General features: G+C 51.3%; 1 protein-coding gene across 5 annotated transcripts in view; it reads left to right on the plus strand.

Annotated features, from left to right (window-relative positions):
* Positions 1-27379, plus strand: part of Adgrd1 (adhesion G protein-coupled receptor D1) — a 118747-nt gene extending 91368 nt beyond the window's left edge. For all 5 annotated transcript variants that reach the window (XM_038345416.1, XM_038345413.1, XM_038345415.1 and 2 more), the window contains 10 exons: positions 1311-1414; positions 2447-2558; positions 2829-2982; positions 11807-11873; positions 13408-13474; positions 21640-21731; positions 23459-23585; positions 23897-23938; positions 24225-24317; positions 25300-27379. In XM_038345416.1, coding sequence (XP_038201344.1) covers positions 1311-1414; positions 2447-2558; positions 2829-2982; positions 11807-11873; positions 13408-13474; positions 21640-21731; positions 23459-23585; positions 23897-23938; positions 24225-24317; positions 25300-25395 — 954 coding nt within the window. In that variant the 3' untranslated portion in view covers positions 25396-27379. The remainder of the gene's footprint in view (positions 1-1310; positions 1415-2446; positions 2559-2828; positions 2983-11806; positions 11874-13407; positions 13475-21639; positions 21732-23458; positions 23586-23896; positions 23939-24224; positions 24318-25299) is intronic.
* Positions 27380-27815: the final 436 nt, after the last annotated feature.

Consider the following 27815-nt stretch of genomic DNA (forward strand, 5'->3'; position numbering starts at 1 on the left):
GTGGCTGATGGGAGACACAGAGATTCCTGAGTCCTAGGAGGAGGTGTTTGAGCCCTGGACTCCTTAGTTGACTCTCATGAGGGACCTGAGCTGGAGGGGGGGTAGACTCCATGTCTGATTAACCCCATGAGAGGTCATGGGGTCTCCATCCTGCCATAGCAGCTGGGTGGCATCTCTATCTTGCCATAGCAGCCAGGTGGCATCTCTATCCTGCCATAGCAGCTGGGTGGCATCTCTATCCTGCCACAGCAGCCAGGTGGCATCTCTATCCTGCCATAGCAGCTGGGTGGCATCTCTATCCAGCCACAGCAGCCAGGTGGCTTATGCCCACCTCTACCTGCGCTGTGCGTCCTTCTCCATGGGACACAGAATGCTGACAGTCTGGGGTCAGCCCTAGCCAGGCTCCTGCCTGTGGTCAACAAATGCTATAAAGCTGATTAAGATGACGGACAGTCGCCAAGCTAGAGCTGCTCAGGGAACTATGGTGTCTCTCAAGGTCTGGCTATACCTGGGCTCTATCCAGGACCAGAAAGCTTCATGGAGGGACCTTGGCATCCACTGCAGCTGGGACACCATCCCTGAGAGCCACAGATGGGAAAGAACCAGCCTCAACCGAATAGAGATGGGTACCAGATACTAGGGCATGGATGGGACACTCAGGTAAAGGTTGCTAGGCTCTAGTTGGATGCAAATTATGTTAATACATGTCTTGTTATGCCATGAAAGATGGTCTACTACAACAGATGTCAGTCGAGGTGACCACATGGGTGTCCACTCAATGTGTGTACCAATGAAGATGAGCATATGGTGGCTGTTAATTTGGGGACTAACAATGCTCTTGAACTGAGGGCCAGAGAGGGTATTGACTTTATGTGCATCATAAGAGCCTTTCAACCAACACGCTGTGTGTGGTCTTCCTAGCATGAGTCCTTTATGTCTATGAATCCACTGACCCTTCCCCTCTTCAAGTCCCTCACTGTTATTTTCTGCATTTCATAGCCAGGGGAGACATATGTCTCTGGTTACCCTAGGCCACCCATTCAGACATGGCTGAATGGACTTGATCCTGGGGGTGTTGTCATAGAATAGGTCGGGTAGCCTAAGTCAGGAATCCAGGAGATCCGGCATAGCAACCTGAAGTGTAAGAAATGTCAGTCTTGAAGTCTAGTGTGGCACATCCCTCTGCCTGTGGCTGGGGCCAGAGGCAGGCCTTGATGGTGGTCAGCATCACTATGGCATCACGTGGTACCCCTCCCAGTCATGGCATGGGGTAGAAGGCCGGCCGCCCACACCTTGTTCTATTTCTGCAGCTCTCACGCGGACACCAGGTGGCGCTGTCGTCCATCAGTTACGTCGGCTGCTCTCTGTCAGTTCTCTGCCTGGCTGCCACACTGGTCACCTTCGCAGTACTGTCGTGAGTCACCCTCTCCCTGTGTCCCCAGGAGGGCTAGCAACTTACTGGAAATGTCCATGCATCCTGTCACTCTGGTCATACCCCTCTCTGACTTTGAAGACCCTGGGGGTGCGTCTGAGCCCTGTTAGGTGGAGTACAGATGTGACTCCGTGACTGCTCTCCCAGTGATGCTCCCTTTCAAAATCTGATGTGCAGGGAAGATACAAAGAAATAGCAGAGCCCGTGGAGTGGCGTTAGCAGGTTTTAGACACACTTGAAAGGTCTGGAAACCCCCCATATTGACACTTGAGGAGTTCTGGCGGCGGGTGGTGGGGGGTGGGAGAGATCTGAGCCAGGCAAGAGTTAGCACAGGCATCCTTGACTCTCCCCTCCTCAGCAAGCTATGATGTCTGGTTTTGAGGCCAAGTCATGCATAAATGCCTTTGGATGGGGCCCATCAATAACCAAGAAAGCCAAGGAATAACTAAATGCTTTCTTGCTCAGTCTGCCATGCACAATGAGACAGTGCCGAGGTGAGCATCTTAGGGTGGGAGGCTAGGAAGCTATCCTTGTTGGTTGCCATCCAAGACTACAGGCAGAGCCCTGCCAGGAATGGCTATAAAAGGGCACAGGCCCTGCAACCATTCTCCTGTATCCAAGCGGCTCCTTCCCTCCCTACTATACTCGATGGTGTCCATGATGTCACGAGGTGCATATTCTTTCAGGTTCTGATTCAGAATTCAGATTAATGTCCCCGCCCCCCTCCCCAGGGTGGAGGGTGTGGAACAGAGGAGGGCCCGGAGAATTTAGAAGAGCCATTGGAATGCCAGAAAGACTCAGGCTGTACAGGGTGGCTGGGTTTATGAAAGAAGCTGGGATGCTAGCCAAGAGTAAAAGGGAGCTGCTGAGGGTCCAAGCAGGGAGCGACAGCATGAAGGAGCAGGGGCTATAAAGATACCCATGGTGTCTTAAAGAGAAGTAGGGAGGGGACCAGAATGGGGATAGGACGTCAAGGCTGAGCTCCGGGACTCACACCGGCCTCTCTGTCTCCAGTTCTGTCAGTACCATTCGGAACCAGCGTTACCACATCCATGCCAACTTGTCCTTTGCTGTCCTGGTGGCCCAGGTCCTGCTGCTCATCAGTTTCCGTATGGAGCCTGGCACGGTGAGTAGGTGCTGATCCTCACCCCGAGGCTGTTCCTCTGTGCCCAGGCGTCTCTTCAGGGGACTCAGGGGAGGGAATGTGTTAGAAGTGATCATGGGTGGGGAGTGACAGAGTCAGAAGTTGTAGAACAACTTTGGACTGAGAAACCGAGCCTCGGCTCCCTGGGATGAAAATGAGGTCAGGTGACTAGGGGCATCCAGGAAATAGACACGGGGAAGAAAAACCTCAGCAGGGCTGCTGCCTCATCCTGCATCTTTGTTTAACCCCCAGGTCCCATGCCAGGTGCTGGCTGTCCTCCTGCACTACTGTTTCCTGAGTGCCTTTGCTTGGATGATGGTGGAGGGGCTGCATCTCTACAGCATGGTGATAAAGGTCTTCGGGTCAGAGGACAGCAAGCATCTCTACTACTATGGGATAGGCTGGGGTATGTAAGGGGTGGGCAGATGGCAGGGATAGGCTGGGCTATGTAGAGGGGTGGGGCAGGTGGGGTGAAGTGGGCCTTAGTGGCAGTGAAGCAGAGTAGGTGAATGTGGGGCAGGGTTTGGGGGAGATGAGACGGGTCTTACGGAGGTGGATGGGTTCAGGTGGAGATGGGATGGGATCAGGTGGGGATGGGATGGGTTCAGGTGGGGATGGGATGGGTTCAGGTGGGGATGGGATGGGATCAGGTGGGGATGGGATGGGTTCAGGTGGGGATAAGATGGGATCAGGTGGGGATGGGATTAATTCAGGTGGAGATGGGGTGGGTTCAGGTGGAGATGAGATGGGGTTGTGCAGATCAGGTTGTGGGGTGGCACTGGTGAAGATGGGAACAGTCAGCATGCTTCGACTTTTGAACATATCAAGGTTTGTCTCCTGGCTTATTAATGTTCCGTCGCCTTGGGAAGAATGTGCTGTCTGCAGTTGGAATGTGTGTTCTCTCAGTGTCAGGCTTAGCTGTCTCAAGGTGACATCGAGCTCTCTGTTTTGGCCTAGATCTTTCCTCTATTTGTTCTTCCAGCTATTTGAAGTGAGGTAGTGACGTCACTTGGTCTGTTTCCTGTCCCCCCCCCCCCCCCGCCTTCTTTTGAGTTAAGTGGGTATTTTCCTGCGCAGCATTTTAATTCTCCTAATGAGTTTTCCACCTCTTTTTTTCTGGGTTGTTTTCTTAGTGGTTGCCCCCGTGCTTATTATATGCATTTCAGCATATTAAAATCTATTTTATGTTCTTACTAAATTACAGTACAACACGGAAACGCTGCTTTTAAGTGGTTCTATTACTTTATTCCTCTTTCTGTGGTTATTGCTACACATATCACATCTACATGGTGGGGGGCAGGCTGTAATATTACTTTATCAACCTCACCTCTCTAAAAGAGGCCGAGAGAGGAGATGGGCTGTATACCCACAGCTTTTGTCCTGTGCCATGTCTACTCCTCTGCCTTTGTCCCTGTGAGTCTGAATTGCCATCTGGCCTTGTCACCATGCCCCAACACAGCTTTGTCACTCCCCTCTCCTGTATGCCTCGGAAGCTTATTGCATTTCTATTTGTTATGGGCCTAATAATGCAGTTCTATAAATGTCATTTGATATTATTGCTTTTTAACTCAATTGAGGGGAAAAAAGAGGGCACACAACTCTATTGTTGCTGATAATTCCATAATTTATCAGTGCTGTCGTGTGTGGAGGTCTGTGTTTCTATGCGTGTGCGTGCATTTATGCGCGTAGGTTTCTCTCTGTGCGTGTGTGTTTCACTATGTCTGCATGCATGTGCCTTTGTGCCTGCACTGATGTACATATCTGTGCATGTCATCGCCTTTGGTGCCTGCATCTGGTGAGGCAGGCCCTCTGAGCACATGCTCAGATGGTTGTTTATCCAGGAGTGTCTGTCTCACCTTCATTTTACAAGGCAGTCATGCAGGGCACAGATTCTTTCCCCTGGGGCACTTTGTGGCCCCTCTATTGCCTCTGTCTCCATGGTTGGCTCTGAAGTCTGCTCTTTATCCAGGCCCTGGAGCTGAAGGGCTGCTTTTTTCCCCGTGGTGTTCAGTGGTTTCACTTCCTTTCAGCCTTTGCACTCAGTCGTGTCCAGGCTGCCTCCCTCCCGCGTTCTCTGGCGTTCCTCCTGGACCTTATCCGCTGTTGAAGCGGCGGCCACGGTGTCTTCAGACACCCGCTTCACTCTGCTCTCCTCTCTGGCACTCTCTGGTGCCTGCCCCAAATCCTATGGTGTCTGCGTTTCTCTGAGGGACTCTGTTGGCCCCTGCTTCCTTTGATCTTCAAGTCACAAAGTTTTCGTGGTGTTTGAGTCCCCTGACTCTTCCTCCTGCTGCTTGGCCCCTGCTGGCTCCTCTAGTGGGGTTTCCATTTCAGTGATTACACTTCTCGCTCCAGAGTGCCCATTTGATCCTCGTTTCTCCTTTTTCATTTTTTAAAAAATTCCCATCTGCTCTCTGATACCCTGGAGAGACCTCACCCGCCCGTCACACTCTGCTGGTGGCTTTAGTTAGTTCTTTCAGCATCTTCAATGACATCGGCCCCTCCCAGGCAGTTGCATGGGCCACATTTTTCTGCGATCCTGTATGACTTTAGAACCTTTGCTGAGGGTCTGGTGTTTTGGGATGAGCTCGTTCAGGGCTCGGAGCCTCCTCAAGTGTCCACCTGTTGGCTGACTCGCTGCCCTGTTGCTTGAAAGGCTTGTCGCTGGTCCTGGACTGGCCTTTCCTAGCGGGGCGTGAGAGAGCAGGGACAGAGGGAGGACAGTGCCCACCTGGTGTCATGCTGTGTTTTGTAGGTCTCTGGGAAGGGACAGTGGCCTCTGATCTGCAGAGCTCCTCTCTATCCTAAGAGTCAGCTGAGGTAGGACACAGATAGCCGCCACATCTGTATAGATGAGCACCCTTCGGACTAGGGTTGGAGGTGGGCAAGCAGCGTGGGCGTCAATGGCTTCCTTCGAATGGAGCTTTCTAATATAGAGCTGAGGGCTAGGGATTTTGGCTCTATCTCCCACGAAGATCCTGCAGGCCTGGGCTGGGGAGCATGGGTAGGGCTGAGCCTTGGCTGTATCACCAGCCAGTTAAGCAGGTAAGCTACTCAAGTGTCCCTGGCCTCCCTATTCTTACATGGATTTTGTAGACATCCTTGAGATGGTTTGTCTCAATCTGATGCACACACTTAGGAAAGTTTACAGGGACTTTGAAAGTTGCAAAAGTCAAATTCTTATCACCTGTAGTCTCACTGGGCCACGGCCTGTGCAGCGTCCTGGTCTCAGCTTGTTGGCTGTATTGACTCTTGCTCATCCCAGGGATTCCCTGCCAGCACAGTGGATCTGCTTCCTGCCAGTGTCGCACAGAGGATGGGCACCCACCGCTTTCGCAATTGTTATAAAACACGGGCCAGGCGTCAGGGACCTGCTGCTTCTTTCCACTTCCCTTCAAATGGGTTTAATTTCCTCAGCCCTCATTATGCAAACAGCAGATTAACCGTGTTTACTGTGTGCGCTTCAAGTTGGCAAATGTCATTTATTTGAGACCGAAGTGGAGGCGTTGACACTTGACACTTTCCTGGGGATTCCCAGGAGAGACAAGAGTAGAGAATGTGGGTGGGCAGCTACCTCCTACGGCTGCAGGCCATGCAGCTGGTACCCACTGTCCCCATGGTTCCCACTCAGCGTGACTACTTAGTTTATCACTGTTCCTGTTCAACCTGACTGCTTACAGTTTCAGTATATGTATGGCACAAGGCTGGGCATCCCCTGCTCTCCATCCCTTCAGCGAGGCTGGTTCAGATGTGACCTGCTCCCTCAGGCCCCCGATTGCCCAAATTGGAGGGTGGTTCCTTCCTGTGACTTCTGACTTCACTTAGGAAAGATCTAGAAATAGACGTGGATGACTACCTACTGTAGCTTACTAATTTCTTCATGGAAACTGGTCATTCTGCTAGAGAGGGCCAGGTGCTTGGGACTGATAGACAGCGTGTGTGGATGTGTGCGTGGGTGTGTGGATAGGTGTGTGATGGGTGCGTGGGTGGGTTGTGAGTGGTGAGTGTGTGAATGGGTGTGTGAGTGGGTGTGTGGTGTGATGGGTGTGTGAGCAGATTGTAAATGGGTGTGTGTTGGTGTGCGAGTGTGTGACAATCCACTCTATCCACCCTGGAGGAATATTTTACTTGGTCTGCCAGTACTGGAGAAAAACGAGCCATTGGTCGATATCAAAACACCGAGGGCCATTACCTACAAATGGCAAAGTCCCTTTGAAAACCGAGGAGGCAGGGCATCCTGCTTCCCAGTGTGGCAGAACCTGGCATCTTCTGATGCCCACACATGTGGTCCTCACAGAACTCAGTCTGTAGCCCTGATACAAGCTCTCTACAAACAGAACTCCAGGCAGCTCTGACCCCCGCAGCCTCCATCCATCTTCCCACCATCCTGCCTTTAATTAATTTCTTCAGGAGCCCGTGAACTGTGTCTTTCATCTTGCCAGGGCTAGGTTGGCTTCGGGCCTAAGTACAGTCAGTCTGCAGGCAGCAGGGTTTTTAGCCCCCAGCCCCTAATGAAGAAGGAATTGGAACTGACCCAGGAGACCCCACTGCAGGCAGAGACCCCAGGAAACGTAGCTGCTTCACCTCAGATCGCTCCCTGGCGGTGCTTCACCCTGCGCATAATCGAAGCTTTTAGAAATCTAATGCTGTTTGGAAGCTGAGGTGAGGCAGGGAGGCATGGAATCAGTTACAGGTTTGCTGGCAGCCGTGCCCTGAGCTGGGGACAGGAGTTTGTGGAAGGGAGGGGAACAGGTTGTGTCCCCAGGGAGACGAGGGACTCTGGTGCCTGCATTTTGATGGAGCCAGCTGGAATTTGATTACCAACTCAGCCCTAAGAGATGTCACGAGGTTTATTGTTCTCTATTGAACTTGATGTCTTCTGTGACTCCCCCCATCATCTGGAGCGAGACCCCATCGAAGCCCGTTCCAGGCCTGCCTTCCTTTACATTTTTATTTAGGACGCCAGCTCAGCCTCTGTGCAGTGGTGGGTTATTAATCAGGGCCTGCTGAGTGACGCTGTGGTAATAACCAGCTTCCTACCTTTGGCTGGGTTTAAATGCTGTCCGTGTTAGGGTTATTACTGCTATGATGAAACACCATGACCAAACATCAACTTGGGGAGGAAAGGGTTTATTTCATTCACAGGCCCATGTAACAGTTCCTCATCAGAGACAGTGAGGACAGGCACTCAAGCCGCGAGGCAGGAGCTGATGCAGAAGCCATGGAGGGGTGTTACTTACTGGCTTGCTCTCCATGGTTTGCTCAGTCTGTTTTCTTATAAACCCAGGACCACCAGCCCAGGGATGACACCACCCACCATGGGCTGGACCCTCCCCCACCCCCCGCAATCACTAATTAAGAAAATGCCTTACAGCTGGATCCTATGGCATTCTCAACCGAGGCTGCCCCCTGTTGACTCTAGCTGGTGCCAAGTTGTCAGAAAATTAGCCAGTACAAATGCCAAGCACTGGCTTGGGGTTTTTGAGACCAGTCCATCCTGAACAGTGCCAGCGAGAGGGTCAAGAGCCTGGAGTCCAGAGTGGAGAGGTCACCACCAGAACCAGTGCTGGGAATTCAGTGCTGGACCTGTGAAAAGCACACGGCATTCCAGCCTGCCATGCAGAACAAGGTCCCAGGAGCCTCGCCGTGCAGAGTGCATACTTGTCACAGGTGGAACAACAGCAAACATGGAAAGGCGGCCTCAGTAATTTCTCGGGAGGTGTCCAAGCATTCCCTAGTAGTAGTTCCCCAGATATGTCTGTTACCCCAACCAGAATCTTAGGAGGCCAAATCTAGGGATGGCATTAGGCCAGGCCCTCTGAAAAGCCTCTCTGTTCCTGAGAGGAGCGCATCTCAACCCAGGGAGGCGATGTTTGCAGTGACAGGTCCAGAAGGACCCAGATGGCCCACAAAAGAGCAGCACAAGTTTGCTGGGGTTTTGGGGGAAGACAGTTTCGGATGAGACTGTAGGAGCAGCTGGGGAACCTGAGTCACCCAGGATGCTGTTTAGGACAGGGATCAGTGTCACACACGAGGGCTTTACCGTTCATATGCATCTCACGTGGTCCTTGTCCCATGTGATCTCCATTTCATAAATGAGAGCATGGGTGCCCAGAGAGGTCCAGCCGGCTCCCTGAGGTTGCACAGCAGGTTTGGTGTGTCCTCAGGAAGGGAGCAAGGTGTCATTTGATCCCACGACCCAGGCTTCTTCCCTTTGAGGTCTTTTGTCTGTGTCTACTGTCCTTGTTTTTCCCTCTGTAAACTTTTCTTTCTAATTTCGGACCCAAAAGACACATAATCAGATTCCCAAAGCAGGTCACACGGATAAAAGAAAGGAAGAAGGAAAGGAGAGCGATAAAGAGAAAGGGAGAGAGAGGGAATGAGCGGGGTAGATGGGTGGATGAAGCCCCCGGGTTTTCCACCGTCTCCTGAGCAATCTATCCATCCTCTTGCTGCCCCCTGGCTGCTCATCAGTCATGTGATGACATACAGTCATGACCTGGGTCCAGGTCAATCATCCAAAGTATCAGAGACAATGTCGCCGTCTTGGGTGGCCTGTGAGAGCCTGACCTAAGAGATGTGCCTTCCAGAGCCTGGGGACGCTGCATCATGGCTGGCCTCGGTGCCTTCTTGATGCTTGAGGCTGTGGCTGCATCCAGCGGGGAGCAGAGAGTCACCGCTCACATTTCCTCCAATCACCACGGAGATGCGGCCATCTTTGCCCAGCGGCACTTGCAGGGACAGCTGAGGGTGATTCGGGTCCACAGCAATGGTCGTTTCCTGGGCTGGCCACTGTGTTCAGAGACCCCTGATGTCTCATGTCTTTGGGTTTAAACGGCTCCTTGCCTCAGAGGCAAAGGATGTGGGGGAAACGTCTTAAAAGATGAAGCTAGACTCCAAACGGCAATTCTGATGGAGAGAACGGAGGCATGAATAGCTCCCCATCTGCAGGGGGCACTAGAGAGCTGTGGGGCAGAGACACTGGACTCCTCTCACACATCTGGGTGAAGCTGGAAAGTAGTTTCCTCTAGAGCAGTGGTTCTCAGTCTTCCTAACGGTGAGACCCCTTAATGCAGCGCCTCACGTTGTGATGACCCCCCCAATCAAAATTATCTTTGTTGCTACTTCATAACTGTAATTTTGCTACTGATATGTGGCCCTTGTGAAAGGGTCATGTGACTCCCCCTGCTCCCAGGTTGAGAACCTCTTCTCTAGAGCCCTTTCTCCTTGGAGGGATCTTATGGTGGAGTATGAAGTCAGTTCCTTTGGCTCTTTGGCCCCCCGCGGAGGAAGCAAAGGAACCAGATCCCTAGCCTGTGGAAATGTTCAGTGGTTGGAAATGTTTGCAGACTTCGAGAGGCTCAGCCTGAAAGTTCACATATGTTGGGGGGAAGCGCAGTCATGTTTCAGAGTGAAACTCCACACCATAGCTGAGCTGAAGAACGCTGAGCAACTTTCTCCTTGTGGGGGCTCACGTCTGGTCTGAATATATATAAATCCCCTAAACCTGTGAAGTGCAGGGAGCAGTCAGCTCGCTCTGGGCTGCATGGCTCTGAGAGCAGTTTGACCTGGAGTTCTTGCTTGGCAGGGAGACGGAATGCTGTGGGAATTGCTGGTCTAGATGTTTTTCTAGTTTGTTCTTAGACCTCGCTGAAGTTTTTGTTTCTGTTTTTAAAAAACAAATCCAGCTCAAAGTGGCTTAGGCACAAAGGGAACTGAATGGTTCAATTGGCCAAAAAAGGTCCATGGTAGTTACATTCGGGTCTTGATCCTTGGACTCGCACAACGTAAATTTGCCTTTCTTGATGTTCTCTCTGGCAGTGCCCTGAGCTTTCCTGAACTTCCCACCATGCCAAGGTAGCTGGAAAGCCCCACCCGTCCCACCAATGTCCTTGCCCTCTCCCCAATGCCATGAGGAGAGAGTTCTTCTTTAAGGCAATCTTGCTTTTGAGTCCCTGCTGGAGTCTTATTGGTTTATCCAGGTCATATGTCCATCTTCAATAAATCCTATGGTCAAGGGGGGATTGACGGTCCCCTATGACAGTCATGGGTCACATGCCTGAGAGCCAGGAAGGAGCCAGTCTCTGGACCCCATAGATGTGGAGCAGAATGGCTGGCTGGAGCGTTATGGGCTCAAACACTGGCAGCGTGGAGACCGTATATTTGATAGTCTAGTCTTAGACTATCAAGGTCCTGGCTTGCTTCCTTCCCCTGTGACTATGGAGTGGTTTTTGTCCTCACACTCTCTTAGGGAGTATCTTAGGTTCTATTGCTGTGACTAGGAACAATGACCACAGCAACTATTTTTTTTGGCTAGGCTTTCATTTATTCATTTATTTCTTAAAAATATAACAAAATAAGATATAATAAGATAAAACAAAAACTATCACATTGAAGGATAGGACAAGCCAAGAGAAGGCCCAAGAACCAGAGACCCATTTATTCTCACACCCAGGAATCCTATTAAAAATACTAAACTGGAAATCATATATTTATAAAAATGATTTTATTTATTTATTTATTTATTTAATATTTCAAGACAGGATTTCCTGGTGTAACAGCCTTGGCTGTCCTGAAACTAGCCTTTGTAGACCAGCTGGCCTCAAAATCACAGAGATCTGCCTGCCTCTGCCTCCTGAGTGTTGGGACTAAAGGCATGCACCACCACCACCCACGAAGCAACTATTATAAAGAAAGACATTTAATTGGGGCTGGCTTACAGTTTCAGATGTTTAGCCCTTAACATCACACGATAAGGGCCGCTCCCTATAGGTCAAGCATTCAAACACGCGAGTCTTTGGGGGCCATTCCTATTCAAACCACCCTAGGGAGCCAACCTGTGGAGTGTGGGGTGTTCCGCAGAGGCCTGGGCCTCTGCCTACTGAATGTCCAGGACACACATCCCTGTTAACATACACACTCGTACATGCTTCTTGTAAGTCAATTTGAGCTAGCTAGGAATTGTGGCCAAAACAGAGGACACCAAGCATTCCTTCTTGTCACCATGAACCACCCTGCCCCAAGCACTGGACTGTGACAGACCCCTAGGCGCCTGTGAGTGAGACCATGTGTGACCTCTGGCTTAGCCTGCGAGTTCTTTGTGTCTAACAGCGCTCTGGGCCCAGTGCTCAGCCATAGCCTCCACGGCACATGGCAGCTATGAGCTGAGCACACATGTCCGTGGACAGAAGGGATGGAAACATGCCACGTGACACTCCATCTCTCCGCAGGGTGCCCTCTCCTCATCTGCATCATCTCCGTGTCATCCTCTATGGACAGTTATGGGACAAGTGACAGGTGAGTGACCCTCTGTCCCCTGAACATGCCATATGATTGGCAGGCCTCCTGTAGAGGAGGATGCCCACTGGAAGGTGCCCACTGTCTCAGATGCCCACATTCACCTGGGTGGAGACTGAGCATCCGCTGGCTACCCCAGGCCTGCGCAGAATAGCAATCCTCTTACGCTCTTAGAACCAGCAATGGGAGCCAGGCAGTGGTGGCACACACCTTTAATCCCACCACTCGGGAAGCAGAAGCAGGAGGATTTCTGAGTTGGAGGCCAGCCTGGTCTACAAAGCAAGTTCCAGCGCAGCCAGGACTACCCAGAGAAACCCTGTCTTGAAAACAAAAATAAAAACAAAAGCAAGCAAACAAAAAAACACCAACAAAAAAGAACCTCAATATGGATATTACAATGTTCCAGGTTTCCTCTTCTTTTTTGCATCTATTTATTTAGTGTGTGTGTGTGTTTGTGTGTATGTGTGCAAATGTACTTGTATGCACATGCATATGTGCATGTACACACATGCCATGGCACACATGTGGAGGTCAGAGGGCACCCTTCAGAAGTCAGTCCCTTCCTTTCATGGCATGGGTCCTGGGATTTGAACTCAGTTTGTAAGGAGGCCCGACAGAAAGTTCTTTTTACCCCCAATCCTTCTGATGGGAATTTTTTAATCCATGTGCTTCTTCCAGCTGCATGGCTCTAGTCACCTGTGAAGCCCATGTCTGTGACCTTCAGGCCTTTCTTGGGTATTAGGGACTAGACAGCATCTGGCTGAGGGAATATGAGAATATGCAAATGAGCACAGTCTGGAGAGCACAGGCCGATGGGTCTTGTATCCCTCACTTGGCTGGGAGGTCTGGGCTGCCCTCTTTCCTGCTGTCTCAGTGGGTCCCAGTTGTGTCATGAAGAAGGAGTATTAGTGTCCAGGATTGAGAAGATGACATTCTTAGACTCCACCCCAGCACTGGAAGGACACAGAACCCTGTGGGGAAGCTGGCCATGTTGCCTGAGTTAGGGGCCATGTCTCTGAGAACAGGTAGACTCCCACACCCTAGTCGCCGCACCTCGGCATGTTTGAGCAATTGCTGGGATGCACTGGAACTTTGCCTGTGCATGGGAATGTGTGTGTGTGTGTGTGTGTGTGTGTGTGTGTGTGCATGTGTGTGACCAACCAGTTCCCTGAGCCCCGCTGAAGGCGCCTCCCTGGCCACCATTTGACTTGCTCTGCAAAGACGCGAGCCAGTCCACGGTATGGCTTTTGTTTATTGTGGTAACGAAGCAGAAATCTACCCTGGGTTCTGGCTGAGCTCCCCAGAGGTGGCTGATCTAGACATCAATTCTGAGAAATCCTCTCCAAGAAAAAAAACCCCTGAGGTCACCACGGAAGTGATTGGATGAAGCGTGGGTGTCATAGCAGCTCCTGGAGCCGATTAATTCTTTCACTGTGCTGCGGCCCTGCCGCTGTAGTTGCTGAGGACCGTTGGGGTGGAGGTGCCTGTGTGGAGGGTGGACAAGGTTACCCAAGTGACTCTTTTCTCTCCACAGCTGCTGGCTGTCACTGGGGAGCGGTGCCATTTGGGCCTTTGTGGGCCCTGCCCTGCTGGTCATTGTGGTAAGTCCTCCCACCTCCCCACTTCATGAACAGAGTCAGGCAGGTCGGGGGAAGAGCCATGTGGACTGTTACAGGCTCCCTGAGGATACACCCCAAGATATAGCATCATGCTGACATTTATCTTTTATACTTGCTTTCTCTCCTGGGCGTTGGCTACCCCATAGCCTCAGGAAAGCCCTGAGTTTGCAGGAACCCCAATTCCTCAGTGTACCTCACTGAGCTCAGGCCCAGAGGCCTGCCCTGGCACCCCAAGGCTGGGGTGCTAGAGGGGACTCATGGGAACCCTGCATGTAAGTGGAGACTCACATTGTGAAGTGAAGACAAGAGGCAGCGAGGACAGTCAGGGGTATAAGTGCCAGTATCGGCCACATAGGTGCCGGTATCGGCCACATAGGTGCCGGTATCGGCCACATAGCTCAAAGCGTGACACCAGCCCTTGCCTAAGGATCTCTTTATCTTCCCTGTGGCTATTCTCTGCGGCAGGTGCCCCAGAGTTAGCGAGCAGCCAGACCCATTCAACATCCTTGTAACCATGGCTACCTCCTCCTGCTGACCCCAGTGCTTGTGTGCTGAGGCTCATGTCTGTTGAGATGTGGGAGTTCATAGAGCCAACTGAGTCATAGGGGTTGGGACACCATCACCACCCCTGTTTAGACTGAGTCATAACTGGGATCTGGAGCTTCTGCCCACCAGCCTGCTACTTTTGCATGGTGTTGTGTCCTTTATGGGTCCAGCATGGGCAGTTGCTGACCAATGCCGAAGGATACCCTTTATAGAGATACATGGCCTTCAGTAGGTTGGTTTGCTACCCAAGATAGGGTATCCCAGTTCCATCTTGATAGCTGAGCGCTGTGTGTGTGGGAGATACACACACACACACACACACACACACATACATGCACGCACGCACACACACACACACACATGTCGTCCTCACATCTCAGATGACACCAGACCTCACATCTCACCAGATAAAGGGTGGGGTGACCTCTGGGAAATCTTAGAATGCATCTGAGGGCATTCCTACATCTACACATCTACACGCACACTCCAAGAAGGTCATAACCCCATCCCTCTCCTCTCCTTTTCCTGGCTATGACTTGTGTGACCGTCCCCATTCAGTGGCACTAGTTGAAGTAGGTCCCTGTTAGTAAATTATAAAGGAAATTGAGGAAGATGCCAAATGGTTGGACCCGTTCTTCTTTATAGAAATTCCTCTGATGCCCTCGTGCTGATGGGCACAATGACGCCTCTCTTGGCTGGGGGTTTACAGAGGGCAGAGAGTGAACTGGCATCACAGTACCCTTTGTGGCGGGGAGGCTAGCCACTGTCACTACACATGTGGCTGCTGCTAAACACGTGACTGTTGTAGTTCCTGCTCTACTCCGGTGAGCTTGCTGCACCTTTTCCCACTGGAAGCTCTGCTCTGTGGGGTCCATAGGCCCCAGGGTCCTGGAAGTCATTTCTTCTGTTCTTGGGGGTGGGGTGGGGTGTGGAGGTGGACCAGCTTTGAGGTTATTAGCCAGGATGGGTCCTGGCTGAGGTTTGGCCCAGGATCTATGTTTACAGGTCAGTCCCCTGAGGTGGCTCCCAGGGCTTGGCTTCTATCCTAGGCAAACTTGCACAGCCTCTTGGGAAAAGGAGCTCAGAGGACTTGGAAGCAGTGACCCAGCAGGGAGGCTCCCAGGGTCTAGAAAGGGTCCCATTCAGTGTGGGAGTCATCTTCAAGGAGGGCTGTGAGGGCTAGACTAGGAACGAGGTGGAGCCCAGCTCCTCCAGGCTTGTCTGCAAAGAGCTCTGGCCTCCACATGGGGTTCTTCCCCTTAGTGGATCTTGTAGAGACCACAGCATATTACAGTGCCATGGAGCTTCCCATGCCAGAGCTGTGCTGTGCCCAGGCCTACAGGAGGGCCAGCTGACACTTTAAGTTGTTTTGGTGGCCTCATGGAGGCTAGGGCAAGAGGTTGGTACCAAGTCTTCCTACTGTCTGGGGTTTAGCAGGACCCCTCATCATGCCAGTCAAAATGTGAATGCATTTTCAGTAGAGATTCCCACTTGTCCACAGTCCCTCTTGGCTCAGGGGGCACCATCAGCGTGAAGGCACCTATGGGTAGGATGAAGAAAGGGAGGGCTTGTGTTTGAGGTCTGGCTTCCTTTCTTTCTCTGTGCATCTCTGGCTGTCCTGGAACTCACTCTGTAGACCAGGCTGGCCTTGAACTCACAGAGATCCTCCTGTCTCTGCCTCTCTGAGTTCTGGAATTAAAGGCATGCACCACCATTATCTGGCTATGTTAGTCATTCTTAACCTCAGGGATGGAAGTCCTCAGTCATACCATATGATGTTTAAAGCTTGTCCTGTCGGTGGGGGATTGAATGGCCTTTTCCCAGGCCCCCCCTAAAGCCATCAGAAAACACAGACATTTAAATTATGATTCATGACAGAAACAAAATTACAATTATGAAGTAGCAACAGAAATAATTTTATGGTTAGGGGTCACCATATCGTGAGGAATGGGTCACACATTAGGAAGACTGAGAATCACTGCTCTAAGGGCTCCATGGTAAAGGACAGGGTTGGTTGCGTGTGACAGACATGACCACGCCTACTTTGAGGTCAGGTTTTGGGCCATAGCCGCACCTGCTGATTTACAATGTGTCTGCAGCTGTTCTGATTGCAGTGCCGAGACACTCTGCAGCAGACACTGCAGCCTTCAGAGCTCAAAGTATTTACAACCCAGCCCTTGGCAGAAAGAGGTAGCCAATCTCTGGTGTGAGGCACACCATGGCCAGTCCTGCTGACTGCCAGGCCTCAGACTGGGTGCTGGGGTAAGAGGTGGAATGGCATTTTTGTGCCCCGCCCCCTGTCCCCCCCCCCCCCCGAAGATGGAGTGGTTTGTGCCCTCCTGAGCCATGCCCTCATTCACCCAGTGGTTCTCTGCCTTACTTCCAAATGAAGGAAGCAAGTTTTGGATGTCAAGCGTGGCCTGACCCCATTTGTGTAAAAGCTCTCCATGGGTACTTATTCTCATGCAAGTGGGAAATGGCTGAGAAAATGTGGGGCGGATACTCCCAAATGGCAGCTCCCTGGGGAGCAGTGTTGGACTACCTCCCCAAGCTTAGACTTTATATGCATTAAAAAAAAAAAACCACCCTGCACGGCTGGCACAGTTTTCAAGATTTATTTTTATTATTTTTAATGTTGCGGATGTACGCATCTTTGCGCGGGTTTGTGCCCGTGAGTATGAGTGCAGGAGCCCATGGAGGCTGGAAGCGCGGGATTCCTCAGAGCAGGAGTTACAGTCCGTTATGAGACCCCCGGTGTAGCTGCTGGGAGCCAGCCTCAGGGCCTTTGCAAGAGCAGTGCATTCTCTTAACTGCAGAACCCCATTTCCAGCCCAGTTTTTAGAGACAGGGTTTCTCCGTGTGGCCCCAGCTGTCCCGAGACTCACTCTGTAGACCATACTGGCCTTGAACCCAGAGATCCACCTGCCTTCCTGGTGCAGGGATTAAAAGGGTGCACTACCACCGCCTGACTGGTTTGCAAACTTCTCAAGTAGAGTCATTTTAGAAAGTAGGATATGTGTGTCAGAAGGTGTAGTTTTACTTGTTCTAGCGAGGGCTAGGCTGCAGGTGAGGGAGGTTGTGCACAGTAGCTGGCCACCGAGACCTTGAGCTAAAGAGAAAAGCAGAACTGAGCCCCCAGCATCAGGACCCATCATCCCACTTAATGATGCTAAATGAAGCCCTGTCCAATGGACCAGAAGTTCCCCCAGGACTTCATCTGCTCAAGATCTTGCAAGAAAGTACCATAGACCAGGGACTTACATGAAGGAAATTATTTTCTTACTGTTCCAGAAGCCAGCTATCTGAAATCAAAAGCTCAGCGGGTCAGTTCCCCTGGTTCCCTCTCTCCTTGGCCATTTGCCTGTGGGAGGCCACAGCTCTGTTTGAGTACAACCCATACAAATGACCTCAGTTTAATATATCACCTCTCCGAATACCCCACCTCAAAACGCTGTGATAGTCTGTGGTTATGCGGGAGAAGCTTGGCCACAAGGGAATGCAGGTTAGCTCAAGGAGCAAGGACACTACCACCCCCCAGGAAGAAGAGAGACTTCATGAAGAGAATGGGTACTGCAGACTGTGGTCCACGGTGGATTGGGCTGTGCCTGTCTCAACAAAGAGAGGAGGACGGTGCTTCCAGGTATAAGAAAGAGAGGGAGTCTAGTATTCAAAGTCCTTGTCTTCCCCGAGAAGCCAAGTATAGACACATGAGTAGGTAGATACAGATGCAGAGCCATAGGCTCATAGATCCTCAGATCCACAAGGCTGTAGGCTCATAGATCCACAGAGCTACAGAGCTACAGGTTCCTACGTATATAAATACACAGAGCTACAGACATAGATCCCCAGATCCATGGAGCTATGGGTCCAGATAGATAGATAGATAGATAGATAGACAGACAGACAGAGCTACAGGTCCATAGATTCACAGCTACAGACACAGAATTATAGGCACACAGATATATAGAGCTATGGGCACATAGATCCATGACTACACAGAAACACAGGCACATAGACACATTATAGACAAAGCTATAGGCACATAGATCCACATCTGTAGAGAGCTATAGACACATAACTCCAGAGCTGCATACAAGGCTGTGGCTTTAGAGTTCCCAGGCAGACACGGACACAGGAATTCTGGACACAGTGTACCACTGGCAACACTATAAATTGTGTATATGTGTGCAGATGTGGATAGCTTCTTCTCCCCGTAAAATGCTGGTGAACATCCCAGTGGTTTTCCACAAGCTCCTAGATGACCCAGAGCTGACAGAGCTGCAGAGCTTGGCCCAACCCCAGAGGCTTCACTTCACCTACCATGCCTCCTTTGTCCCCCAGAGGCCACCGTAATCTTTTCCTGGGTCATGTTGGCCTGTGATCGGCTTTAGGTTTGACTGCCTGGTGTGCAGTTTTCCTTTTCTATTCTGAAATACAGCTTGGAATTGTACCTTTATTATTTGCCCTCAATAGTTTGTCCTCATCCTGACAAGCCACGCAAATTGCTGCAAGCCCCTGACAGTCACGTTACACAGCATCTCAACCAAACCAGGCCTCCCTAATTCTGCTAGAACATGGGCCAGAGTGAGCAGAATGGAGTCAAGAGGCCATCCTGTTTTGTAGTTCTGTGAAATTCTAGATTATGTTGTCTGTAAGCCACTAGCTTGAATTCCTACACAGATGCCGGATCAGCCTCTCCCGGTGCCACAGCCGCCAGGATGGTCCTGGCACAGCAACAGATGCAAATCCACAGATGTGGATAAGTCGCTACAGATATGGTGGACCAGGTCCAAGGTCCTAGGCTGTGTGGAGGGCAGAAATCAAACCCAGAGAAACATTAAAAAAAAGAGAAATGGTGATGAGTGGGGCATGGAGCAATATGAGCAGCCGTGCTGGTGCTGAGACACCGTGGTTCTTGAGCAGCTCAGTCAAAAAGTCCTGAAGTTACCGCCTGTTACATTTGCACATGCATGAAACACTCTGTCATGAGTTGGGGGCCCTGTTGTCAGCCTGGTTTAGGAAGCAAGACTGGGAACATGAAGCTACACCTCTTGGTCTTTGATCTGAGATCTGAGATGGAGCCTCCTTTTCCAGTGTCATGAGAAGGTGCTGTGACTGTGAGCTCATGTGACCTGCTTGTCATGATGTAGTTTCTCAACTCACATGAGGAACTGTCTGGTATGACCTCTGACCTCACACAAGGTATCAGAATCTCTCCCACAGGCAGCATCCCTGTCCCCAGGCCCATTGCCATCCCTGAGTCACTAGAACCTAGCCCAGCTAAATATCTTTGGAACCCCACCCCAGAGATGCCGTTGACGTGTGTGTTCACCGAAAATGAGTTCCAAGTGATTTTCCTTTTAATTTATAATTGCTCCAAATTAAAAAGTAGCCAGACGATATATGAAAAAGATCTGGATATATGAACAATCTTTGCCCACGTCCACTCCTCCACCTCCCCAGCATCTACTATCTTCAAGGGAGCAGACCTGGTACTAGCTTCCCCATGACCAAGGGTTTTCTGCAGACTGGGCACCTCCATCTGTATCTTTGCCCTAGTAATGTCTACTTCAAGGGGTACAGGACCTTGGGGCTTTAGGCAGGAAAAGGGACCATGGCTTTGTCACAGGTCTGACCTATAGAGAGCCCCGCAGTGCATAACCAATTTGCTTCCAATCATTAGCCAACAGCCTTTGCAGGTGTGTGAGATAGTTAAGCTATAAATTTCCAAACTGAAAGGGGCAGGCTGGCAGCATGCCAACGGGAAAGGGAATCGCTCTTACCTCACCCCCCCAATCAGGGGGGACAGCAGGAAGAATTGTGTTATTAGAAACCCAGCACCCTGGAAAGGAACTGAAAACATACAAACAAAAAAGCATTTATTAATTGCCCCTGCCCCCCACCTAATCTACTGAATCTCAGGATGATCAGAAGGGTCCATGACTTTGTGTGCTGGGGTTGTTCCCTCTCCACTCTCTCTTGGGGACACAGTAGGTGCTCTGTAAGATATGGAGGCATACAGCCTGGGGCACCATGACTGAAGACAGCAGGATGCTCGCAGGTGTCAATGGCTGTAGAGGTCTGAGGTGACGCCCCTGCCCCTTGAATCAGTCACCACAACTAGCTCGCTCCGACTTCTGTCGCTGTCCCACTTGGAGCATAGCTGAGTCTAAAAGCCAGCAGCTTACAACTCCCACTGCCTCTTCTTGCTCTTGTTAAATGTGGTTTTCTGGCCGCTGTCATCAGTTGTGGGAAGGCTGGAGGGCAGCTGAATTACTGGACACTGCGTGGCACTGTGCTAGCTGGTTCTGCATTAACCTTTCTCATCTTCTCTGACCTCAGGAGACTCTGTTGTTACCCAGGGCAACAAGGCACCAGGGGAAAGTGACGGTTAAGCTTTTGTTCATGTCTGACGGTAGCATAAGCAAGAGTCTAGACAGGACAGGCAAGGTACCCACGGTGCCTCATTTTCCTGGCGGAGCACAGACCAGCATTGTCTCTGCTGAAAACCTTTAACAAAAGGCTCCAGATGACGGATGGGAGCCGGGAGGAGGCCGAGGGAGAGGGCTGAAGCGGAAAAGTACCAGTTGGAATCCGAGAGGGGAAAGCATCCCAAGTCCCCCCAAATCAGAGGGGGTCTCAGAATGAACTGGGACACAGTCACCTTGGCTATGGATGCAGGCTATGGATGCAGGCTATGGATGCAGGCTATGGATGCAGGCTGTGGATGCAGGCATGTTGCTGCAAGGCTGTGGGGTCAGAGGTCTTGACTGCAGACCTCTCCAGGTCTGCCTGGTCTGGCAGTGCACAAGGCTGGACAGGCTAACAGCCTCCCTGGGAGGCCTGATGGCGAAAGCTCTGTCAGTTCTAAGGTCATGAGCCTGTAGCTGGCTTCCTAATGACCATGAAGATTTTAGCACTTAAAGGAATGGGCTCTGGCTACAGTGTGGCTCTCCCAACCCACTGGAGGTCCCTCAAGCAGAAAGAGACTGTGAGTCATTCCCCTGGCTAGTCACACCGTGCAGCTTAGCAGATAGGATTCAAGAGAGCTGCCAGGAGGGGAGGAGCTGGGTTAGAGTCGAGACTCCTGAGTGCTGGCCCAGCATGGGAGCCATGCAGCATGTCCCCATGTCCCCACCCTGGAGCAGAGGCAGTGCTGGGTACAGATGACGCACCCCACTGCTTTGGCTTTCAAACATCACATGGGTGTGTGTGTGGTGCGAGCCAGCTGCCATATAAGGGCTGGACAAATGAGGCATCTACTCTTTCCCTGGTCAGTTTGCCCCAGCCCATCTTTCTCACTTTGTGGGAAGCAGAGATTCCCAAGACCCATAGAGGTGTCCAAGGTCAGATGGAGTGAGCAAGCATGAGATGAGCTTTGACTGACTCATTTGACCCCGAAGGTACACTCATTCTTCCTGCCATGATGCTTGTGGGGCAGGCTCAGGTGGCATCTGTCCTGCTGAAAGCCCAGAGAGTTGCCTTGCATCTGTCCCAGCTGTGTTCCCTGTTGGCGGAGGAGTGGCTACGGCGGGGCATGTCTCTGTGTCCTGTGGGTGGACCCTGCCTCTCACTGCCTTCCTCTCTCTCTTCTCTCGCAGGTCAACATTGTCATCCTGGTAGCTGTGACAAGGGTCATTTCCCATGTCAGCACTGACAACTACAAGATACATGGGGACCCTAGTGCCTTCAAGTAAGTTGACCCTGAGTGTCCACACCCCACTGCACTGCCCATGGGGGCCACTTGAGGCTTCAGGAGGGACAAGGTTGCTTCCTGGGACCAGCACCTGAGTCTTCGCCTGGCTCTGCATTTTCAAGACCTGCATGACCAGTCTTGGTTGATTTGGGCCCTGATTCCACTCCTTACTCCTGGTGACGCAAGATGAGATCTTAATGCAGCCATACGAAGATGTCCTCTGGGGACTTCTCCAGTCAGAATCAGAGACAGCTGGAGGGAGGGGAAACGAAGATTCTAGAGATGGAAATTTGACTTCCACTAGTTTCTGCAGCAATGGGTCCCTCTGCCCTTCCTTCACAGTAGAAAGGGACTATCAGGGCCCTCTTCTTGGAATGCCATGTGAGGGAGCATTCTAGAAAGCAGTGTTCCACGCTCACTGGGCTACCAAGAAGGAGTCTTTGGAAGTACCCCACCTCCCACAGAACTGACATGCCAATTGAGGTTGCCTGGGTTCCTGGTGTTTATCTACTGGGGACTGCCAATAGCAAACATCAGAAAAACCTACAGCAACTGGATGTGGCAGGAGACACAGTGACCACAAAGTCCTGAGCCTATAAGATACCCCATACACAGAGATACAGCCTCCTGGGCTCAGTTTCCATTCTGTGTCTCTCCTTTGAATGGGCTTCATGCTCAAATCCACACTCCCACTGCAACACCCAGAGGCAGAACAGCTGCGGCCAGTGTCCTCTTTGGGAGAGTGTCTTTCTTCCTGTTTGGTGTGTGTATGGGGGGGGGGGAGATACTATGGTGATCATGGCCAGGCCTTGTGCCCAGTGGAACGTGATTCACTCCTGGGACTCATGGACCCAAGACTCATAGTCTTCCTTGACCATAAGGAACTGTCAGCATCCTGAACCCTAAGGATCATGGCTGAGAGCCCCCTCACAGGTGGTTTGGGAGCTCCTGCAATAACAACTGGGGTGCCAGGCTACTGGTATCCTGTAAGTCACTTTAAAAACAGTGTATTGAGCAAAAAACTATGAACAGGCAACAGCAAATCAATGAGATAATTATTTTAAACCCCATAAATTAACTTGACAAGTGGCAGCTCTCTTGGGCTTTTTCCGTCCCTGGAACCTTCTAGGCTGTGCCTGAATGAGGAAGCACATTCAGGAGCATCAGGAGCACTTTCTGTCCACTTTCCTCTGAGGGGTAGGGAATCCTGGGTCTGTCCCCTGCCCACTGTGACCTGACCAGGACGGGGGCTGTTCTTTCTTACTCCACCTTCAGCCCTAAGGCCTTCAGTGGTCAGGGTCACCATCCTATACCCAGCTCTCATACCCAGCACAGGTTTTTGTTCCTATTTTAGCCTGGCCCCTGTAGTACCAAGGTTGGCACTGTGTCCAGGACATATGCAATCCTACCACCCTCATTCTACCAACCATCTCTCCCAGAGCTCAGCTAGGAGGTCCCTTTACCCATACCTCTCTCTGCAGAAGCACCACCAAGTGCTGGCCCTATATGGGCTCCAGGGGCTTCAGGTGTACATAGACTCTGGGAAAGCAGATTGGCGTTTGCAGAGCTACAGTGACAAGCATCATGCCCTCAAGTGTGCACAGACAACCCAATCTCATTTCCCACTGAGCCATTTCTTCTTTTAGCAGACTTGGCACCCCAAGGCCCTCCTGGTCTAGTCTGCCTGCCCACCGCTAACATGAATGCCACCACCCTTGTTCCAGGTTGACAGCCAAGGCTGTTGCTGTGTTGCTACCCATCCTGGGAACCTCATGGGTGTTTGGAGTGCTTGCTGTCAGTGACCGGGCCCTAGTCTTCCAATACATGTTTGCTGTGCTCAACTCCTTGCAGGTAAGGGGAGCCTGCAGGTCAACAGGTTGGCAGCATGGTCTGCTCCCATCATCCCTGTCAGGTGTGAACACCAAGGTGCAGTTAAGGCATTCTGGTGTCCTCTGCTTGGAAGTTGGGGTGGCAATCAGGGTCTTAGGCTGTCCCTGAATTGAGCCATCTGGAAATCTCCCCTTCCCTGGGGTTGCAAGCCTTAGTCTCCAGGTCACAGCAAGCCCCCTACAGTGATCTGTGCTCATGTCACCATCAGAATTGAGTGTTGGGGGGACCTTGTGTCATGCGTGGCTCTGACGCTCTCTTCCCTTCCTTCCTAGGGCCTTTTCATCTTCCTTTTTCACTGTCTCCTAAACTCAGAGGTACGTCTATCTCACCCCCTCACAGCTCCAAGTGGCTTCTCACTTCCATGAGGGCACAGAGAAGGGCAATGTTGTCTAGGGTGATACAACCCTTGTCAGGCTCTCTTTAGGAACCACTGACTGACTCCGATGTTGATTCTGTACCAACTTTGATGCCCTGCCCTTGCATGGGGTGCTTGGGGTTCAGGACAGAGCAAGTCTCTAGAGGCTGTTGGCAATGACCCCTGAGAATTTGCTATGCCAACCTCTGGAGTTCCCGCTAAGGCTCCTTCTTCTGCCTTTGAAGGTGAGAGCTGCATTCAAGCATAAGACCAAGGTGTGGTCCCTCACGAGCAGCTCTGGCCGTACCACAAGCACGAAGCCCTTCAGTTCTGATATCGTGAGTATGATGGGACAGGTCTTCCTGAGCCCCTTCCCTGGTTTTACTAAACCAGTTCCAAATGCCTTCCTCTTCCCCCTCACCATCCTCAGGGCCTTTGTTAGTGTGTCTGTTACCTGAACCAGCAAACCTGGATATCAACCGAACTGCAAGTCTGCTTCGCAGACAAACATAGCCTCTGCTTAATGGAGGATGCTTGCTTCTTGCAAGCCATTGTTTAAACGCGGAGCTCCACCCACTGCACCCTCTTCTCCAGGCCCCTGGAAGGGTGTAGATGCAGTTCACTTCTCTGCCATTTACTAACCCCTTGCAGTTCTCAACCTCCCTAATGCTGCAACCCTTTAATGCAGTTCCTCATGTTGTGTTGATCCCTCCCCCCAGCCATAAAATTATTTTCATTGTTGGTTTGTAGCTGTAATTTTGCTACGGTTATGAGTCATAATGTAAATATCGGATACATAGGATATCTGATAGACAACCTCCAAATGGGTCGAGACCCACAGGTTGAGAACCACTGCTCTAGGGTTTCCTCCTTGGATGGCACTAGGTAAAAGTGTCGCTGACTTATGTCCAAACTCCCACCTCAGCCATTTGCCTAATGGCCATTGTCTATCCCCTTCACGGGAATAAACAGCTCAAGAGAGCAAAGATGAAGCTTAGTTTTGTCTAACAGCCCAACCCCCACATACACACGCGCGCGTGCACACACACACACACATACACACACACACAAGTTCCTGATGCAAGACATGTTCCATGAAGAGAGCTCACCTGACCGACTGGTATTAACCAAAGAACCTGGTCTTGATGGGCTAGGACCCTTCATGGGTTCTGGTCTGGACCCTTTGGGTATTCAGAGTCTGTGTCTCAGAAGTGGGACCCCAGATCCTCACATGGTCCCAGGCCCAAAGCTTTTTGTGTTCACATGGAATGAACTTTTATCTCTTGAATTTATCTTCACACCTCCCTTTGTGTTTTGTAGGTCAACGGGACCCGGCCAGGCACGGCATCTACAAAATTAAGCCCATGGGACAAGAGCAGTCATTCTGCCCACCGTGTGGACCTATCCGCTGTGTGATCAGAGTGGCTGCCACTCAAAATGAGTGCCTTCCCTGTAGCAGAGAAAAATGCACACCTTGCCACCATCATGGGGTCCCTTTCCTTGCTGCCTCAGCCTGGGTTTACAACCCCAACCTATAACTGTGCCGAGTGTCTCCCTAGCACTGTAAGTTGACTCAGGGGGGTGTGGCCAGCGATGATGTGGCCCTTCTTCCCTGATGCGGTAGGCACTTCTGTCCTCTGTGGACCTCAGAGCACAAAGTAGTCCTTGGTGACACTTAAGTGTAAACCTCCCTTGTTATCCTGTTCACAGAACACTGCACCAGCAAGGCTGTGGTAAAGGAGGCCTAAGGAGGCAGCCGTAAGAGGGCATAGCCTCAGCCTCGATGGAGACTCAGAGTCCTGAGGGATATTTCAGGTCCTGTGTGTCTTCAGAGGGTCAACAGAGGTAGCTAGTTGGGTTATGTGGGGGAATGAGGCCAGCACCAACTGAAATGAACATCTTCATGTAAAGGGCCACTAATTGGGCCACCTCCCACCCTAGCAGTACACCAGTTCTGGGGTCTCTGCCTTTGCCTGTCTGGAGTCACCCACTCTCTTGTGTATGGAGTCTTGTGAAGACAGCCTAACGGAGCCACTGCTTAGGAACTGACTCAGCCTATTTCTTGCAAGCTGTGCCTTGCTGGACCTAAAGACAGCCTTAGAAAGCCTTTTCAGACATAAGCCTCTCTACTGTCCCCTGCCTCCTCCAGGGCATCCTGTTGGGCATCCACCTGCATCTGCATCTCCTGGTTTTCTGCAGGTGCAGCTACCCTTGTGGTCTGCTTTCCCTGCTGGATGTCCCTCATGTCACACATCAGACCAACCACACTGCGGAGACTGATTTCTTCCCATTAGTGACCGCACCAAGTCTCCACCGCTAGGCAGGGTGGCCACTGGAGGCTCTTGGGATGGTATGACTTAGCCCTGGGAGGTGCAGTCACTGTGACAACCACTTGTCAACAAGATCCTCATGTGGGTGGAGATCACGGAGAATCATGGAACAGGCTGTGAAGGTCCAACTAGCCTAAGTTGTCTTAGGACAGGAACCTAAGTGTCTGTGATGTGCATAGCCCAGATGACCAGTCTGGCCCTGATACTGGAAAACCCTCACTTCCTATGACATCCCTGAGCTCCTACCTGCCCCCCATCCCACACCCACTTTCTTGGCTTTAGAATATGTTTCCACTCAGTTCTATGGATCTTTTTGGCTTAAATTGTTTTCTTTTCTTTTCTCCACTGTAATGAAATGGAGTCAGGGCCTGGCATAGCTAGGCAAACACTCCACACTGAGCCACACCTCAGCCCCTAAGTGAAAGCCCCCATGCAGGCATCTCTTCCAGAAGCCATAGGGCTATAGGACCTGACTTTGTGCTGTCCAAGCCAGGACTTAAATCTATCAGACAACTGGGCCCCCGTGACTCTCCTGCAGCCCCTTTGGCCAACGCAGGCTGAGGCCAGGCTGAGACTCTGTGCTCGGTGACAAGTCCCGTCTATAGAATGTGTGTGGTCACTGCTCAGCATCTCACTACTCCTCAAACCAGACACCAGTGACCCAGGGTCCGACCTGCCCTGCTGAGCTCCCAGTAGTGAGAACACTGTATCCCTGCCACGCGTGCTGGGCTCCCACTGAAGCAAGGCAGGCCAGGACTGGCTATACTTCCCGTGGGATGCTCTGTTTCTGGCTTTTTTGTAATACTCGCTCTCACGTAACTGATAGATCGAGAGAAGTCAAGAGCAGACCCTGTCTCGGCTCCCCATTCCCCGTGAGCGAGAGTGCGCGGTTTATTTATAGACTACCGACTTTGGCTTCTGCAATCATTTATTATCTGTGTGTAATTTGGCCCCACATAAATTAGAAAGAACGGTGTGTGTGAGAAGTTACGGCAGAGGGAAGATGATGAGTTGCTGCTATCGTGAAGACATGTTGCAATTTTGATGAAATAAACTCTTAATGTCCTTAACTAGAGTGTCGGGCTTCGCAATCTGTGCTTAGTGGCACCTGAACATGATGCTGTCCCCAAAGCCCCAGCGCCTACTGCATACCCAGTATATTCCAGCCCAGGGGTCTGTATCCAGGGGTGGGTGGGAGCACCCCAGGGCAGATGGCAGGCTTGGGAAGGAAGGAAACCACAGAGGGAGCTGTCTTGTTGGGTCTTTCTAGGCTGTTTGCTGCAGTAGACAGTCCTTCCAAATGCATTTTCCTCACTGGCTGCAACCTGCTGCTTTTTTTATTCTGCTAAAATTAGCTCTTGGTGGCAGGGGAAGGTTTGGGCTAATGCTGGAGAGTTTGGTTGATGTGCAGCCTAGCAGGTGTTTGATTTCACCAGCCTCGCTTACGGTAGGTCCAGCCCCTCTCATTGGCCCGTGGGTTGTGACTTACAGTCATAGTAAGAGATT

Source organism: Arvicola amphibius, chromosome 10 (genome assembly GCF_903992535.2).
Source record: "Arvicola amphibius chromosome 10, mArvAmp1.2, whole genome shotgun sequence".
NCBI lineage: Eukaryota > Metazoa > Chordata > Mammalia > Rodentia > Cricetidae > Arvicola > Arvicola amphibius.